At 36.4% G+C, this 18,557-nt stretch overlaps 1 protein-coding gene across 2 annotated transcripts in view; it reads left to right on the top strand.

Annotated features, from left to right (window-relative positions):
- The window catches only part of LOC114362850 (uncharacterized), a 36,395-nt gene extending 26,902 nt beyond the window's left edge, over positions 1–9,493 (top strand). Inside the window, exons 6-9 of one of the 2 annotated variants that reach the window (XM_028318404.1) lie at positions 1,494–1,649; positions 1,868–2,023; positions 5,858–5,960; positions 6,898–9,493. In XM_028318404.1, the coding sequence (XP_028174205.1) occupies positions 1,494–1,649; positions 1,868–2,023; positions 5,858–5,960; positions 6,898–6,996 (514 nt within the window). In that variant the 3' untranslated portion in view covers positions 6,997–9,493. The remainder of the gene's footprint in view (positions 1–1,493; positions 1,650–1,867; positions 2,024–5,857; positions 5,961–6,897) is intronic. The other variant, XM_028318405.1, reaches the window with a different exon arrangement.
- Positions 9,494–18,557: the final 9,064 nt, after the last annotated feature.

Below are 18,557 nucleotides of genomic sequence, written 5' to 3'. Positions count from 1 at the left end.
TGTAACATAGCTTTTTGGAGCATCCTAATAACGTTATCTTAATGATAGTCGTGAACTTAAGAGTACGTATTTTGGAATGGAAAACTAGACTAGAAGCATCTCCGGTTAAATTTTATTACTAAAGTTAAATCACTGCTTTTCATTTATGATTTGCGGATCATAATGACCCCTAAAAAGCTTTTAACTTCTTTTTCTTAATTAGTGCGTTTGTGCGTTTAGACAACGCACATTCACTAAGTAGTTGAAACTGTTACAAATTAACTTAAAGGTTTTGTTACAACTTGTCTCACAAATATATTTTAATAATAATAATAAATAATAAAAGTTTATTTAACAACTTTAACATTTTTTACATTTCTTACATTGCATTGTTGTACATACATTTCCTTAAAGACCCGTTTAATGCTAAGGTTGTACCGACATACGCTTCAGTTCATAAAGTAACTGAGATTTCTACGCTAGGCTAAGCCTGTCATGTAGACAATCTTTTGTCACAAGTTAACAAAATTATTTATATCATATGCGACCTCAACTGTCAGTCCACAACGAAAAAGAAAAATTATGAAAATTATAATATTTATGCATGCATAATTGGACCGTGTTTATGTGTGTGTGTGTGTGTGTGTGCGTGCGCGAACGTACTTTGTATTTTATATGTACCATTATTAGAATTCATATGAATAACTATGAATAAATATCACTCTTGCATCTATTTATCGTAGGTCCTACCATTCTATGCACAATAAGTAACATGGATTCATATTTGATTTACCTAAACTGTTGAGAAAAAAAAATCTGTATTATCAGGATACAGGACCAATTCTTTTTGAAAAAAAAAACGATTACCTATACTACTACTTGCCAAAGTCTATCGGCAGGCTAATGCTTATATCATTTTATTCCACAGTCGATTGATAGCATCGATCTATTAATTGATCGATTGGTTTGGTAAACGCCGTCACACATACTCCTTTTCATACTCGTTTGTCTTGTTCAGCCAATCCAAAGTCCTATTCCTGTTGTTCGTTTACACAGATCACAGCTACCCAATGAATGAATGCATCAATCAAGAGTGAATATTCACCTGGTTTAAAAAAATGTTTTGTTTGTTTCACTGCAAATCATTTTGACTAAAAGCTGTCGGCACTTTTGTGTGTTATTGTGTAGCAAGTCTTGTGGTAATTAGTGCCTGTGTGTAGGCAGCGAATGTGCACTTTTAGTGTTGGCGTGCTCAGGGGTCGTATGCACGAGCCGATCCTCTCGACTCGAGTGATCGATCATCCAAATTCAAAATTAACCGAGAAACGGAGAAGACAATCCTCGACGCGCACCCGTGTCTTGAGACACGCACCAATTGGACAAAACATTCGCATGATAAAAAACTAAATCAATCGTGATCATAAGTCCCCCTTGATCACATGTTTGACGTATTTTGGAGCTTGCGAACTTTGGTAAATTTTCGTGCAATTAACTCTCACTCTCTTACGATTCAGCTCTGGTGATGATTCTGGAACAACGGATAAATCTATTCATTTGATGGAACCCGCCACAATGGAAACTGACCATTCCATTTACGGAGTGGCAGTCATAACCGCTACGACAACTATTGTCACTCTGGTTATAATTTCGCTTGGATTCGTCTGGTACCAGTGAGTAATGCAAAACGTGTTTTATTTTATTTAAGTACATTTAATTTAGTAAAAATATACAAGAGTGCCAAAAACACCCTCAAATAGGTAGAGCGTAAGTAACGGAGCACTGGGATCATTCCTTTTCGGATCTGACTGATTTTTTATTAAAACTTACTACTACACTATAATTATATTTGGTTCCTAAGAGAATGTTTTACACAATTTGCGTTTATCAGGATGTCTAAGAAAGCTAAGATGGCCGCTGACGTGGACTACCCGGCCTACGGGGTGACCGGGCCCACTCCCGACATGTCCGGGGATCGCAAGCTGGCCCACTCGGCCCACATGTACCACTACCAGCACCAGAAGCAGCAGATCATAGCCATGGAAAGGTAAGTAGACTCATCAACCTATAGACTTTGGTTGCAACATCTAATGGTTCAGCCAAAGTTTAAAATTTGTAGCAATAAGTTCTCATCAACGCGTTAGTTTGGCCGAAGCTTTCACATCCACATAGGTGTGTGATCACCTCGATGTGATGTCATCTGTACCCATTCCAGCTCAATGCACAAACATGGTTTACCGCCGGTCTTGGGAGTTCGTAGATGCCTGTCAATAAAACTCAAACTAAAATAACAATGCTGGCCGCGACTTCTCTTGCGTGAATTCCTGTCTTTCACAGAAAACCTTTATCGCCCTTCACGCGATCTGAATGCGGCAGTAAAACTAGTTGTAAAGTTTCTATTTTTAAACAGCTTTTTCAATTCTGGTTTGAGCTATGTGAGGTTTCCTATACTAATTTACAATTCACCCCCGACGTACAAGTTTGGTGGTTAAAACTTAACAAAACAAGCAAACAGGCACATTTTGTATTATCTAATATATATAAGAAAGTCGTGTTAGTTACTCCACTTATAACTCAAGAACGGCTGAACTGATTTAGCTGAAAATTGTCAGGGAGGTAGTTTAGAGCCAGGAGAAGGACATAGGATACTTTTTATCCCGTTATTTATTGCCATTAAGGCGGAACAAAGTTCGCCGGGTCAGCTAGTGAGCTATAAAAAGTATCCCAGTCAGCTCACCTAACCAAACGTAAAATACAACTCTACAATGATTAACAAATAGCTTTATGTGTGCCTGGAATATGTAGATGTAGGTACCTACTTAATTGCCAGCAATTTGCGAGATGTCCTAACCAAATTCCAGCTACACGACGCTTATTACTAACTAGCTGACCCGGCGAACTTTGTTCCGCCTTAATGGCAATAAATAAGCAGACTTTTTTTAAAATTTCGAACGGGATAAAAAGTATCCTATGTCCTTCTCCTGGCTCTAAACTACCTCCCTGACAATTTTCAGCTAAATCGGTTCAGCCGTTCTTGAGTTATAAGTGGAGTAACTAACACGACTTTCTTTTATATATATAGATTGCATTTACAAAGACAGAGAGTAATTTCGTATGCCATTGCGCATCTAACGAGTAACTGCATACACACTGTCATATCAACTGTGTACTTATCACCTATGATGAATAATGTGATTTGATTTCATTTCAAAAGTGTAATGAACTTAAAATCATTAAAGCAATCATTTTCATCTGAGGATAATAAACAAAGGAAACCAGAGTGTGTGCTAAATCAAAACATACAACAATTATGGGTATTACCATGCAGTGGAGAATGTATTATTTTCCATTTAAAGTTGGCAATAGAACAAAAGGAAAAATATTCCAGGTTAAACAAAGGTAAGGAACGTTTTTAAAGCAAAACTCGCCTTTGTTGTTTGCTATAAAAATATTTTCATCCAGCTACAATTCTAACAGAATTTTCAAAGTGAATGTGGAGCTGTATTTTTCATTCTGCATCGTTCGTGGAATAATGGTGTCCCTTAACTAGCGTGTGTCAAAATTCGAGAGCGAGCACCATTGTATTCGCTAACGAGCACCGAATTACCGCCATCAGAATTTCAAAATGGAATCAAACTTGCTCTTTGGCATTCTCAAGCTTTGCTCAACGAATCACTCAATATTCGATTTTCATCCAATGACTGCACACGAATACTGTCGTCGTGGAGCAAAGCAATGGAGCGTTCATGCAGATTATTATATTTTTCTATACCCACAAACACTTTTTCACGGCTTTGGTATTTATTCTCTAGAAACGTTTTCTAAGTCTTCTCGTTCCATGCGTTTATCGGCTTCAAACGAGTATAGTATAGTACAATTACGAGTATATTTCCACGAGATAGCAGCAAAGAAAATTAAAGTGGAAAAATTCCGTTCAGTCAATTCAAACTCCAGCATGGAATGCATGAAAGGGTTTCGATACACGTGCTACGTGCCGACATTACAGCACGAAAACGAGAAATGTTTCGTTTCCAATTTCCATTTTTGACTAAGTATTTCTAAGTGGATATGTTTCGAAGTGTGAAATGTTTGCCGCTGTGAAAAATCGGGGAATTCATTCATTTGTTTTCTTTGTTGATTCGTTGCTGCGTTTCAAAGATAGCTTGAGCTTTTGATTTAGTTTATAAGTCACTAGCTTTCCGCCCGCAGCTTCGCCCGCGTGGAATTTTGTCTGTCACAGAAAAACTTTATCGCGCGCGTCCCTGTTTCAAAAACCGGGATAAAAACTATCCTATGTTCTTTCCCGGGACTCAAACTATCTCTATGCCAAATTTCATCAAAATCGGTTGCGAGGTTTAAGCGGGAAAGCGTAACAGACAGACAGACAGACAGACAGAGTTACTTTCGCATTTATAATATTAGTTGGGATAGTTGGGATTCGCTCGATTCGATCCATGTGTGCTTTATATATCATAGAGCACAAAAAATTGAAGCTGTAAACAACGAGTATCTCAATAAAAGAGTCGATAGATGAATTCCTACTTTAAACGCCCTAAGTATATCAACTCTATTTTAGTATGAGTTCTGACTGACAGACATTCTGATATAAAATATCTTGATCGAAAACACAATCCTGATATTTTAACCCACTTTATCTGTCTTTTTGGTCCAGTTACTCCAGTCATTATAATTTTTTGCCCGACATAAGGTGGACAGTCAAATGTTTTGATTTGCATAGATTAAGTATAGACTATTTTTTATTTATTTATTACGAATAACCACAGCCGATGTAAAATATGTTAGTCATGAAAAAAGATTTCGACCTCGAGGGGTCAGACAGAGCGTTGGCCGCCATCTTGAGTTAAAGGGCCTAAAATTCGTTCTTTATTACCTAATGCTTGAATAGTTGACTTTATGATATCCTTTTATTATCTCTAATGGTTTAAGTAAAAAAGAAAACACTTTTCCCTTTTGGCTTCTTTTCACTTTGCCAATATTACCAATTTTTTGAATGGAAAAGTAAAAAGTTTGTTCTTGAACTGAATTCGCCATCCAACTACGAGTATCATGCGTTCTTTCAAATGTCCATTTTCACATTTGTGTAACTTTTTATCTACGCGACGCGACGATTATGTAAATAAAAATTACTGAAATACTTGAAATTTTATCGTCTTTATTACTTCTCATAGACATTTTTATCATAAAGTCAACTAAGTATTGAACCATTAGGTAAAAAAGAACTTTGGGCCCTAACTCAAGCTAACGCTCTGACCCCTCAGTGTCAAAAACTTATATTTTTCATGACTAGACTTTACTTCATCAATACATGTCAAAAAATTTTACTTCCCACCTTTTGTATGGCCAGCCTGTTTTCGTTATAAAAATTTAGCTGTTTATTAAAATGTTAACTATTTTCTAAAAATTAACGCTCTGCTTTAACTAAACTTGAAATGGGTGTGACACTTTAAGGCTGAGTTGTACCTTTTTACTTTAAAACACTAACAAACGTCAAGACTAAGTGCCTCTATTTATGGAACTGTTATTACGTTCCAATAAATAATGTTAAGAAATGCACTTGGCATTATGCTTGCTAAGATAGACTTTACAGCGTCGACAGTAAGTAACAAGAACTGAGCAGAACAGTGTAAAATTATTTTAGAAAATACAGTTATTTCTCATGCAATACTTTGCTCTTATAGTGAAGATATTTTATACTTGAACAATAAGAGGTTTACCATCCATTACGTCATGTTTTGCCATTTCACCTTTTAGAAGTTTTCAAAGTACCTACCTAGTAATCTGTTTATGACAAGGACCGAGCTAAATAAAATTTAGTTCTTAATTTATTTTTTGAAGCTTAATTTGATTTTTTCTAATGTAGGAACGGGATGGAGCAACGCAGCGGATCGGTGTCTGACCCTGAATCTGAGGAGGAGAACGAGGAGGGCGACTACACTGTCTACGAGTGCCCTGGATTTGCCACGGTGATGTATAATTTGAATTATTCCTTTTTCTTTGCATATTTGTCGCTTTCCTTCCTTCTATTACTCCATGTCACACTTTGGCTAAGTATGTCTGCAACTCTGCCACAAGTCACATTAACCCTTCAAGAACAATCTCTAAAAAATTTTCGTTCAACGCTACCTGTCGTAGAATGGTTCGACGACTGCATTTCCACATACAAATAAATCTTGTAGGTAAATACCTAGTTATAAAATCGCAGACATTTTGGTTTGTTGGCTTCGTATACCGTAGTGCAGAGTTCCGTTGTTCAAGATATTACATTATGTGACTAAATAATTTCATTGCGACGCGAGCGTGGAACGCTCCGCTTACTTACTTGCCACGTGTAAAGAACATGCATTCATTTGCGAACGGGCGCGCTGGCACGTGCTAATATGAATACCGATTGTAAGCGACTGGGTGGGAAAACTCTAAATCCTAACTGGTCTTATCTCTTATCTTATCATTATATCCCCTTATTAATATAAAGATACTGTTTCCGATGTATTCGGCATCACCAAAATAGACATAGGTACATTTATAAGCTCGGAACATTCTTCCATAGATTTTTTTATCGCAATGCAAACAAGAATGACGTCACTTGTTTGCCTACTCATTGACTTCTTTCAAGAAGACTTAAAATCTAATTTCACAGTTCAATGAAAATTAATTGAGTTTTCGGGGCTAGAATTAAGAATATTTAGAGATTTTATTCGTGAATGATGTCAGCTCCCCAATTTATCATCATATTGTTGCGAAAAACATGTCCAACGTACGTCCCACGGAGCAAACTTCATTATAGCCCCTTAACCCTTCAACCTTTACCCGTGGATTGAGACACAATAGAAATCTATTGTTACCGCAACCTCATGCGACCACTTAGGGTTACACAAGTTAATTTTATTTTGTGTGCATCAGACTGGTGACATGGAGGTGAAGAACCCGATGTTCACCGAGGAGCCGACCCCGGCCACCCCCGGCAAGTGCGAGATAGTGAAACCGCAGCCCAAGGATTAACTGGCCCTCGCCGCGCCAACCCCGCGCGCGCCTGCCCTCGCGCCGAACCTCCTCCAACCCTGGCGCTACATCCTCGTGCTACTCTTCAAAATCATCTCTTTCTTCATCCCTGGATTCTAATTTTACCCTCACTGTGTGCCACGATCTATCACCTACAAAATCCCCAATGGACAATTAAACCTAGCAATTAACAGTTCAATTGACAAACACCGAGTTAAAACCACTGCATCCACACTTAGACCACATGTTCGTATTTCGACGACATGTTAAGCACGTTTTCGGATCCAAAATGGTTTGTTAGTTAGTAACTAATGAAAACGTCAGTTTAAGCATCGTGTTTAGGTGAGCTCAACTTAGAGCGTTTAAAGCGGATTTAACATGTTTAGTAGTCAGGTAAATGTAGTAAGATCTCAATAATGATGACTCGTCCATCAACACCGAGAGCATTCTGTAACGATCAAAGACTTCAACCTCCGCTTTCTATTGACAAAACCCCTTCAGCTATTCTTAATGCCGTTAAAATGGCGTAAAGAGTTAGATGCATTTACATACAAATAAGACCTAAAATCTGAAACGGCTTACAGTGTCACCATTAAGATATGAAAATACTTTACATTTCAACTAGTTTTTATTACCTATCACAGTTGTTTCCACGGACTAATAAATCGGACCAGTCGAGGGTCTGACTGACACCGGCAAAAAGGGTACATAACTGAAGTAACAGATCTCGACTCGTAGTTTAAAGTAATAATTCTCACATACGATTCCGGGAACAAAACTTTTAGCTTTGATGTGGTTGTGCAGACAACAGGCAATTCGCGTGTTGACATGGCAAAAAGATCTTTTAGGTGGTCGATCGCAAACAGAACTGCGGACCGTACATAGGCCAGTAAAAACAAGCCGAAATCCAATCCGTGCACGACACCTGCCCATGACAAACAAAGGGCCCATTTTCCCGGCCCTCGTCTGTTATCTGCGCTACTCGATCCATTTTGGTAACTATTATTACTACCCGTTATTTTACTCGGCCTATATTGAATATCATCGAGCGCATTATATTTAGCGCATACTTAGCTTAACAATATGGATATCGTCAATATAGAATAATAAATTACAAAAAAAATCTAAAAATAACCGGATGCAATGGTATATTTGAAAGAGCATAATAAATTGGGAAGTGTAAAATGTGCAAGAGCAGAAATAACTAAATTGGACAGGGGTAAGTAACGCGACATCTGTACGTGTTACTATGTAAACGAATATTAAAGCACGCTCGACGAAACTAACTAAAGAGTTAAAGACCTAATCGTGGTATTCGTGGTGTCTGGAATTGTGTTGGATCATCCCATTTTCGTAAAATGTTCTGCAACTTGAGAACCTGGGAAAGTTTGTTTAGTAAAACAGTGTGTTGGCAAACTCCATACTCATACATAGCAACTATGATAAGCAACCAAATTATACGAATATCTAAAGAAATATATTATAATTACTAAAGGATTTAAATAATTTTGATTTGTATATCATATTATTAATATTATATTTATATTTACACGTAACTATACATTATCCTGATACATATCTTATCGATTCTGCCACGGAAGTGTATATAGAGTTCAAGTTACCTACTTACCCGTACTGAATTGTTAGCTAAATAATGTTTATGTAATGAAATCTCGATTTATTCTGTAAGCACATTACCAAAGAACTAAAAGTTTAAGGCCTTACAAAGTTGAGTTTACTCTATTATGTATCTCTATGAAGTCTTTGGCAGCATATTTGCAGGCTCACAAAACGCAATATAGCGTTCGAATTAAACGGTCATTGTTATAAAAACTGATAAAAATAAGTAATAGTATTTAGAAGGAAGTATTTCAAGATTTTCTGCACTATATTATGATGCATACACACTAATGCAACTATGTATTCGTATAGTCAATGTTACCAAAGATGAAGACAGTAGAGAAACATAATATCACACTATTAACAGTGTAAGTAGGTACTATTTAAGGAAATACACATTTTATCAATGTTTAAGAAGTAGATCTGATTACATTACTCGAAAAATATTTAATGGATGTTAAATGTATTTTAAAGCTACTAATTCTAATAGTTGATTACTGCATTTCAAGATAAAACCAGATTCTAAATATCTATGCTGAAATAGTTAAGAATTTAAGACTCCAAAGAACTTATGTTACGTAACAGAATATATATTATATAATATTGTGTCTCATATGACCGGTCAGGTCTGACCTGACAGTAGCGAATTATTTTTTGAATCATTTACGTGTTAAAGTAATTATAAATAGAGATCTCAGTCAATTGATATTGACACTCTCACTGTGCCACATAGTAGTTGCAGAAAATAGGAATTTATTGAACGTTATGTAGCTTCACCAAATACAGCCATATTTACAACTTATGATCACAGTAATAGATATGATAATAAAACAGATTCTAAATATACGCACATCAGAGTTGAATATATTTAAATAGAAATGATAAACGACACATTTTAGTTAGAGTTAAAATATAAATGTATGTTATTTTATGTATACTCGTGTATTGCTCTGCAAATTGTTTAGTTAGACTGATCAATGTTAAATATATATATGTATACACTGCAAGTGTTTTTTTATTAAAACCTTTTTCCTTTTCCCCCTCTATCCCATCTCCACCTCTGGATTTAAAATTACACATATTTCAATAAATTGTGAATCTACAGTACTTAATAAAGAACTCTGTCAAGTGCGAGTAGTCTACCAGTCATGGATAGTAGTCACGAGTAATAAAATCCTTAAAAACCTTTATTAAGACTATTTCAAATGTTGTGAGTACATCACACAATTGATAGCTATTATCTCCAAAGTACTAATTACAGCACCTGGTTCAAAATACACTCGGCATCAAATAAATCGCATCTCCCGCGGCAACAACTTTAAAGATTTTCTTCTGACACAATCATGGTACCCCACCAATATTGGTCTTATTAAAAATTCCAATAATTTATAAACTAAAAGAAAAACACATATATGTAGCTATATTTTTTTATAAACAATTAACAGGTACTATAAATGTGACTTGAAAAAAGCCTCACTTGGGTGGGGCTCACCTGTGGTACCAATTAGACCAAATTGTGTGGTTATAAAACCTAACAAGTAATGATCTCACGTGTCCTCTTTAACAGATGGATAGCGATTAATCCCAATTTTACAATTTTATAACCATAAGTGCCTTTTCACACGTTCCGGTTGCCGGCTATCCGGCGCCGGCTACCCGGCGTCAAATGAGCTTTCACCCGCCCCGGTTAATGACGGCAGTATCGACTAGAGAGCCGACAAGAGTACAGTCTCGTTCATTTCATACTTTCAAAGATGGACCGTGAACAAATAATTGCAATGTGGCTTTTATATCGAAGACGAAAATATCTGCGCTGGAAAGAAATATCAAGAAATTATTGGGTTCATCCAATTAATATGAAAAGAGATGCATTAGGTGTATTCTATACATTATACCCAGATCTACGAGCACATGAAGACAGGTTTTTCCAGTACTTTAGAATGTCTATAACTACTTTTGACGAATTACATAACCGTTTGGCACTCCTGTCGCTTTAAGAAGTGACACTAGATCCTTCTAAAGACACATTTTTGGGGTAAAAACCTTTCCTTTAATGAAGTTTAGAACTAGGCTTTCAAATGGTACCAATATTGGTGGGAAGTGGGGATGCATACCTTTGAAAGTGCTTGTCGCGGGAGGTGCGATTTATTTGATGCCTAATAGGTATTCTTATCTTTATAGTTACCTAAATGAGTCTTGAGTAAGTGTTGAATAATTAGAAGTATGCCGTATTATACAATGTATATTAAGTACCTAACCTATTAATATTTTTGTTCAGCATAAAGTAAGTCAATTACAAAACCCCGAAATGGAATTCGTGTTAATTCAATTGGACACATAACAGGCGTAAAAATGTTGGTGACACAACTCCGTTTTATGCAGGCTTCCCCGTAAATACCACGTGACATCAAACAAACAAAAAATAACCGAAGTGTTGCCCAACCAGCTCGGCAGCTGCCAATATAAAAGGATTCGTAAACATTCGCTCGCAAAAGCAATCAGTTTCAAAATAGGCCAGTAGAATTAAACACAAAAATTGATTAAATCGGAAATAATTCCTACAAAAGATTTTTTTGCTTTAATGGCTTCATTGGTTGCCCATTAAGACTCTCCTAAGTTTTCGACTTCGACGGAGTTGTGCTTAAGTGGTGGGGGCCCCGAAAGCGGCGTTTTTTCAGTTTTCCGGTTATACCGCGTAAAGGACTTACCCTATCGAAAAGTGGTCTTCATGATGGTTAAAGGGCACTTAATCCTGCATTGAATAAGATCAAATTCATATGTTTTGGACAAACCGTTCTCGCGCTAAAGTTCGGCAAAGTAGAAAATATACGTATAATTCATGACAAGCCATTGGACGTGGAGAGGCCACGTCCAATGGCTTGTTACCCACATGCTTCCAAGCCTTGTAAAGGGTCGCCTTAATCAGTGTAACCCTAACAAGGCTCAAGAGTTTGATTCGCTTATCCTTGTTCGTCCCAGCCGTTCCTTAACTGCGGTTGCTGCATCTCTTCCTGACACTCTCCTGAACGACTCTGTGTTACCTTATGTGGCTGCCTCTCTTCCTTGTACCCTCCTGTACGATTGCATTGCTTAGCTATATGCCTGGTCCAAGGTTCGACGCCACAAAATCAACTTTGTACGCGTGAAAATAGTTTAAATACTATTTTCCGTGCTTGCAACATTTTTCTTTACTGCTTCGCCTCTATTAGTCGTAGAGTGATTGTATATATCCTATAGCCTTCCTCAATGTATGAGCTATTCAACACAAAAATAATGATTTCAATCAAACTAGTAATTCTTAAGATTAGCGCGTTCAAACAAACAAACAAAAAACTCTTCAGCGTTTTAATATGAACTTGTTGTTGTTGATTTTTGGCGTCGAACCTTAGACCAGGCATACGGCTAGGCAACGTAGTCATGCAGGAGGATACAAGGAAGAGGGGCAGCCACAGTAGGTAACACAGAGTCGTTCAGGTGAGTGCCAGGAAGAGGTGCAGCAACCGCAGTTAAGGAACGGCTGGGACGAACAAGGATAGGCGCATCAAGCTCGTAAGCCTTGATAGGGTTACACTGGTTGAGGTGGCCCTTTTCAAGACTTGGAAGCCTGTGGGTAACAAACCATTGGACGTGGAGAGGGTCATTAATTATACGTATATTTTCTACTTTGCCGAACATTAGCTCGAGAACGGTTTGTCCAGAACATATGAATTTGGTCTTATTCAATGCAGGATTAAGTGCCCTTCAACCGTTATGAAGACCATTTTTTGATAGGGTAAGTCCTTTACGCGGTATAACCGGAAAACCGAAAAAATGCCTCTTTCGGGGGCCCCCACCACTTAAGCACAACTCCGTCGAAGTCGAAAACTTAGGAGAGTCTTAATGGGCAACCAATGAAGCCATTAAAACAATAAAATCTTTTGTAGGAATTATTTCCGATTTAAAAGCTAATTCTACTGGACTAAAAAGGCCAAGCCGATAACTGGGTTTTCATCAAAAATCTCCAGTTCGGAGATTTCAATCAAATCCCTCTACAATATTTGGAATTTATCAATGAACCCAGTTTTGTGTAGCTACAAGGTTTATGAAAAAATACTTCAATTTATCAAGAATTTCAGGTAAAAAATCAAAAGGTATTTTTCAGACAATTTTATGACATAGCTTCCATGGTAGGCAAACTATTCAAGTATTTTGTTATGTGACCTAGATTCTAAAGGTTGCTGATGTACCAAGTACCAACCTAAGCAAAAATGTATAGTTTTTTTGATAGGACATCGCAAGAAAGGCCTCGCACCGAACGAAAGCTTCTTTTGCCCTTTAATTCTAATAGCTTCTAATTTAGATCGAACTAAAACATTTTGAAAGTTGAAAACTGTAGTTTCTATGTGACCTATTTTAAAAATCCTTGAAATACCCGATAAATAAGTACTACCTATTGCTTAGAAACGTATAATTAGATGAGGGCCATATGTTGGCCTCCCTAGACAAATTGCTGTTGACTTTATTATACTTTATGCATCAGCACCATGACCCAATGCAATTCAAACCAATTTACTAGATATCCATGGTCAAATGGAAAATAGATCAAAGCTTTCTTTGATTGAATACTAGCCTTCGCCCGTCCTTCGATACAGCGAGCCCTCTGTATCTAGGAGCTCTACTTTTGTAGAATAAAATATACATACTTGGAAATTGTGTTTCATCTGGTAAAATAATATTCATAATCGGATTAGAGATCCAGAAATGTTTAAAAACATTTTAAACGGGTAAAAGCCATTTTTTGCTTTCGAATTTGTTTCTCGTAGTTTGCATGCCACTGTTTAAAAAAGTAGAGTTAAGTAGTACCTTGTTTTCAAACTAAGCTTTTAGACGACTGGGCAGCTCAATTATTACTGTTAATTCTATTACCCAGCGGGGATTTATTTTAGTCTATTTTTCAATATCCATTAGCTAATCGGGTTAAAGGTGAAATTTATTTAAAATGTTATTTTCGGTCTGATGTGGCTCTAAGATTAAAGTAGAAATGTAGCATATTACGCCTAATACTGGGAGATTACCTATTCAGATTGGTTCATAGTGAGTTCGTGTCTCAGCATCATAAACAAGATTGCTATTACTCTGAAGACACCTGATAGGTACTCGTAGTTTGAGCCGTTCTTTTTCTATTGTTGCTTTGTGTGGTAGGCAGCATTATATTCCGCTATTTTTTTTTAACAATCCAATGTTTGTCTACGAGTAGGCAAGGTTATAATGTAACGCATACGAGGTGTTTTCGTAGGTTATTTAGGTCTTTTCATTCTAAGACACAAATCACAATACACATCATACCTAAGCCGTAATAACCTTTTTATTCGTAGAGCAAGAACTACTTTGCCATTGCTTCGTTATTTTTATAAAAGCCGAAAGCATTTCCAATCTCCGTAGTTTATCTTGGAACTAGCGGCCGCCCGCGACTTCGTACGCGTGGTTCCAGTTTTACCCCTTTAGGGGTGGAGTTTCGTAAAATCCTTTCTTAGCGGATGCCTATGTCATAAAATCTACCTTCATACCAAATTTTGAGCCCGATCCGTCCAGTGGTTTGGACTGTGCGTTGATAGATCACCATGTCAGTCAGTCAGTCAGTCAGTCACCTTTGAGTTATATTTTTAGATTAGGCTTCTTCAAATCTAAATGAAGAGAAAGATTTACTTCAATATTGCAGTCATTAAGTTACGAGTATGATACTTGAAATGAAATTTCAGTGGTCTGAAACTAAAAGGCTAAACTGAAGCTAAGAACTAAAAGCTTGTCTTTTCTGAAAAGCTGTATTTTAGTAAGCGGACGGCAACGCGTTGTGCACTTACGTTTTTGCGCTTGTAATTAAGGTTTTGACCTATATGGACTAAGCGCTGCCTCTGGGAGCTTTTCTCTTTCTTGGTGACAAGGGGCTTGTAGAAAGTAAGAAGCATCCTACAAGCTTAGGCTGAGTTGCACCATATTACTTTAACTTTGACAAACGTCAAAAATCTATCAAACTCCATACAAAAGCACCGGTTATTGTTATAAGTTACGGATAAAGTAAGTTGGCGCAACTCAACCTTATTAATGTTTATGAAATGAAACACAATTATTATTGAGCTAAATTTAATAGTGATCAACACGAACAAGAAGATGTCGAAACGATGTCTACGTAACAACTTTATATGTTTCTGTTAATTTGATGTCTTAATTAATTTTAATATTAGTTCAATGTAAATATTTATGTATTTCAATAACAATGTTGCTTGGTGTTTTGAATTACATCAGGTATTTGTGTAGTGCCATGATTGCAATATCATACTAACGGATAATATTATTAATGTGTATTCCATCATAATCTGTCGTACTTTAAGCGATATACAATTTGTGTTTAATCACTAATAACAAACTTTTCTTAGCACTAGTACAAAAAATAAACTGTCGAATACAACAAATATTCCTTATTATAAACTTTATTTTCGAACGCTGTTTAAGTTTAAGTAGTACTAAAAATAAATGCTATTTAATTTGTTTCTTTTTAAATCTAGCGAGAGGAATTGACTAGTAGCTGGGGCAAACTCGGGACGTCCTGAAAAGCACACCTACTAATAGGTACCTACATAATAATAAATGACACGCATTTTGTGCTACTTCATGAACCAATGACGCTTTGATGCATGTCATTACTGTGTGGTAATGGAATGGGAGCATGCCACTACCCTACTGACTCTGTCTATACCATATTTATATTTTCATTTAAAATTATGCTATCATAAATCCGCATGCAATATTATATCTACCACACGCAAACAATGATTTAAAAGTACAGTTATTTATTAACATTGAGGTACAGTGTGATCTACAGATTTATTTTATAACATTTAATGAAATCCTTTCCCATTCGTGAATTTATATTCCGACACCGGTCACCGGCAACGATACGGGCGGCACCGACAGGCATGAAACGTCGTTTTCCATACATTTTCAATGAGTTTTCATAGAGATACACACATTAAAAATTACTGCGCCGTGTCCGGGGTCGTAATAATGCCTAAAAATATGACAGTTTTAATTCCACGCAGCACAACTACTACAGAACCTTTATATCTGAGGACCACGCAAAAATACCATTTAACAGTCATGATGACCCTTATTACATCTAAACTAATTAGGTACTTGCAAAGTTACAAACCAAGTCCTAGAAAGAGATAATCACTTGGAGAACGCTTTAAACGCATGAACACATAATGAAACATAGACTACGATACGTCAATGTTCTAATCATTGGCGACACTCGCGCGCATTCTTCGGTCTTTCTGTCTGGACTGACCTCTAAACCTCTCCAATACCATATCTTCGAAACAGCGTTCGTTTTCACAACCACGATGGGATGGCGATGACAACTATACATAATGAACAATATGATGTTTTTTCAGTCAGCAGCTGAAGGGTACTCTTTGATTTGTAGATGGAAGATACAAATGGCACTGACTCCGCAATCTCGGTCACTAAATTAAATTGAGTAGGTACGTATAAGATTTATTATATTTAAAATTAAGGATAAAACGGCAGTTATCAAATCAGCTGACATTATTTTTAAAATTATTATCTGAGATACATATTGTCCAAGAAGGTAAAGATGGAACGGATGATTCTCTGACTACCCATGTCCATTGCAAAAGAATTGCAAAAGTACCAAATATAAACCTAAGAATAGCATTCTTTAGACACTCAATTATGATATGCTTGAGTAAGAATCAGAAGCGACACAAACGCCTATCGGTCTTCTTTGACCTAATATAAATCTCCGAGTGCAGGCACTTTTAAAATACTCGGCTATACGGCTTTAGACGAACTACTAACTAGTACCTATGTTCTAAGGTGAGAGAGATTTTTCCACTTTTCCTCAGCCTTTAAAATAAAATAAGCTTCTCATAACTGTGTGAATTCATAAAGTATTTTTCTGTCGAAACTGCAGTTCTTATTTTCTTTGAACATGTCACGTGGAACATGGTTAAGATACACATACCATTTGCTTTGGTTACTTAGAACAGGATCTGGTTTAAACAAACATATCAATTACCTACGACGACTCTAATATCGTATCTAACATCCATTTTTTATCCATCAGCAGCTAGCTATGATTCTCTCTGGTCTAATTGGATTTTTGTTCCATAATTAGACCAGAGAAAAACAAACTACCAACCGGAATAATGCCCAAACACCTTTTATTCCGGAATAGTTCATGGAAATCTCAAAATTACCTCGTTAATTAATTACAAACTTGTTAGCGCTGCTGGTGAGAATTCTGGGAAAACGTTTTGCATTCATATTTAGCTGTAAAAGTTTAAAACAATATTTACGTATGTCTCGCCCAACTTGTAGTCGGATTCGTTGAGTTTATCGTGACCGTCTGCGACCCGTCAGCTGCTGCTTCAAAATAAATTAAAGCTTTAAGCAGACAAACAATGCACTTTGCATACCCAAAGAATGCATTCCAGGTAATAGAAATAACGTAAATGTTATGGTCTAGAGAATCACCCGTTTATGCAGGAATTATTTGTTTAAAGGCGAACTCTACGGCGACAGTGCTGCCTTTTTAGTGTTTCTAATGACTGGGAATTTATTAGATACAATATCGGTCCTTTTCATTAGTTAGTTATTAGGTAGCTTTATAGGAATTCAAACCACATAAAATTACAAATAAATAATGAATAAGTATAAAAATCACACGTCAATATCATGCAAAAAACATTTAAATATATTTCAGGCAGCACACCAGTTAATCGCCTTAACACTCGTGACGATTCGACTTTTATTGTAAAAAACAGTTCGTAAATAATGTAATCTCTTGCATTCCATTTTTTTTTAAATATTATTGAAATATTTTTGCAAATTGAATTGAAAGCCATTCCAAATCGTCACGAGTGTTACTAACAAATAAAAAAGAAATGAAAAAATATTTAAACTTAATTTGTACTTATATTGGTGTTTGTTTAACTATTCCATATAAAAAGTAATTAGCCTTAAATTATGCATTAAATTGTAAATATGTACTAAAGAACAGATTTGGCAGCATTTTCGGACGAATCCTTTACAAAATAAACATCATCACCTATCTACATACTTAAATATATTACTTATACTTAAAATTAAAATACATGCATAAAACTTATAATAATTATACATGTTGTTTACAGAATGAGAAAATGACCTGATTATGAAACAAGAAATCGCTACAATAGAAAGATTGCTTGCGAAATTGATTTGCGAAATTGTAACTTCATAGTTATTGACAGTGACTGAATTTCTGTTATTTGGTAGCGTACTATTTTGAAACATGTGTACACGGTCCAATAAGCTTCTCTTGTGTATATGTCAACGTGAAATTGTGAACTCTGACAGTTTATAATATACCACGTTAGATTGTAAACTAAGGTTAGATTGTAATTTAACTACGTCAGATTGTAATCTGACGGAATTCACAATTTTACGGTGACATCTAGACAGGTATAGATCGTTTCATCCACAAAGACGCGCCCCACCAATATTTGGTCGAGGGAAGCTTATCCGAGCAATCCGAGCACGTCGAGCGTCATTATTTTAGTGTCTGTGTGCATGAGTGCACATGCATGTATAATTTAGCGTGTACCGATATCACTCAACTCACTCAACATTAGCGGAATAATGGTGGGGCGCGTCTTCGTGGATAAAACGATCTATGTATATAAAAATACCTACTTTAAACATATTAGCCAGTTGTTTCTGATTAGACTAGAGATGGGTATCTCAGCACTTGCATCACCTCAGTAACAAGAAATTCTAACTTGCGGCATGGTGTAACAAAATGGAACTGTTAATATCATCATAGTTTCCCTATTCCATTCTTTATACTTTATACCTTCCCTCGCATTCTCTCGTTAGTGCGCTACATGTGCGTGAGTTGC

Source organism: Ostrinia furnacalis, unplaced genomic scaffold (genome assembly GCF_004193835.3).
Source record: "Ostrinia furnacalis isolate ACB-3 unplaced genomic scaffold, ASM419383v2 OfSCF6815, whole genome shotgun sequence".
In the NCBI taxonomy this organism is placed as follows: domain Eukaryota; kingdom Metazoa; phylum Arthropoda; class Insecta; order Lepidoptera; family Crambidae; genus Ostrinia; species Ostrinia furnacalis.
The sequence above is the reverse complement of the archived record's forward strand: the minus strand, read 5'-3'. Positions and strand labels throughout refer to the sequence as shown.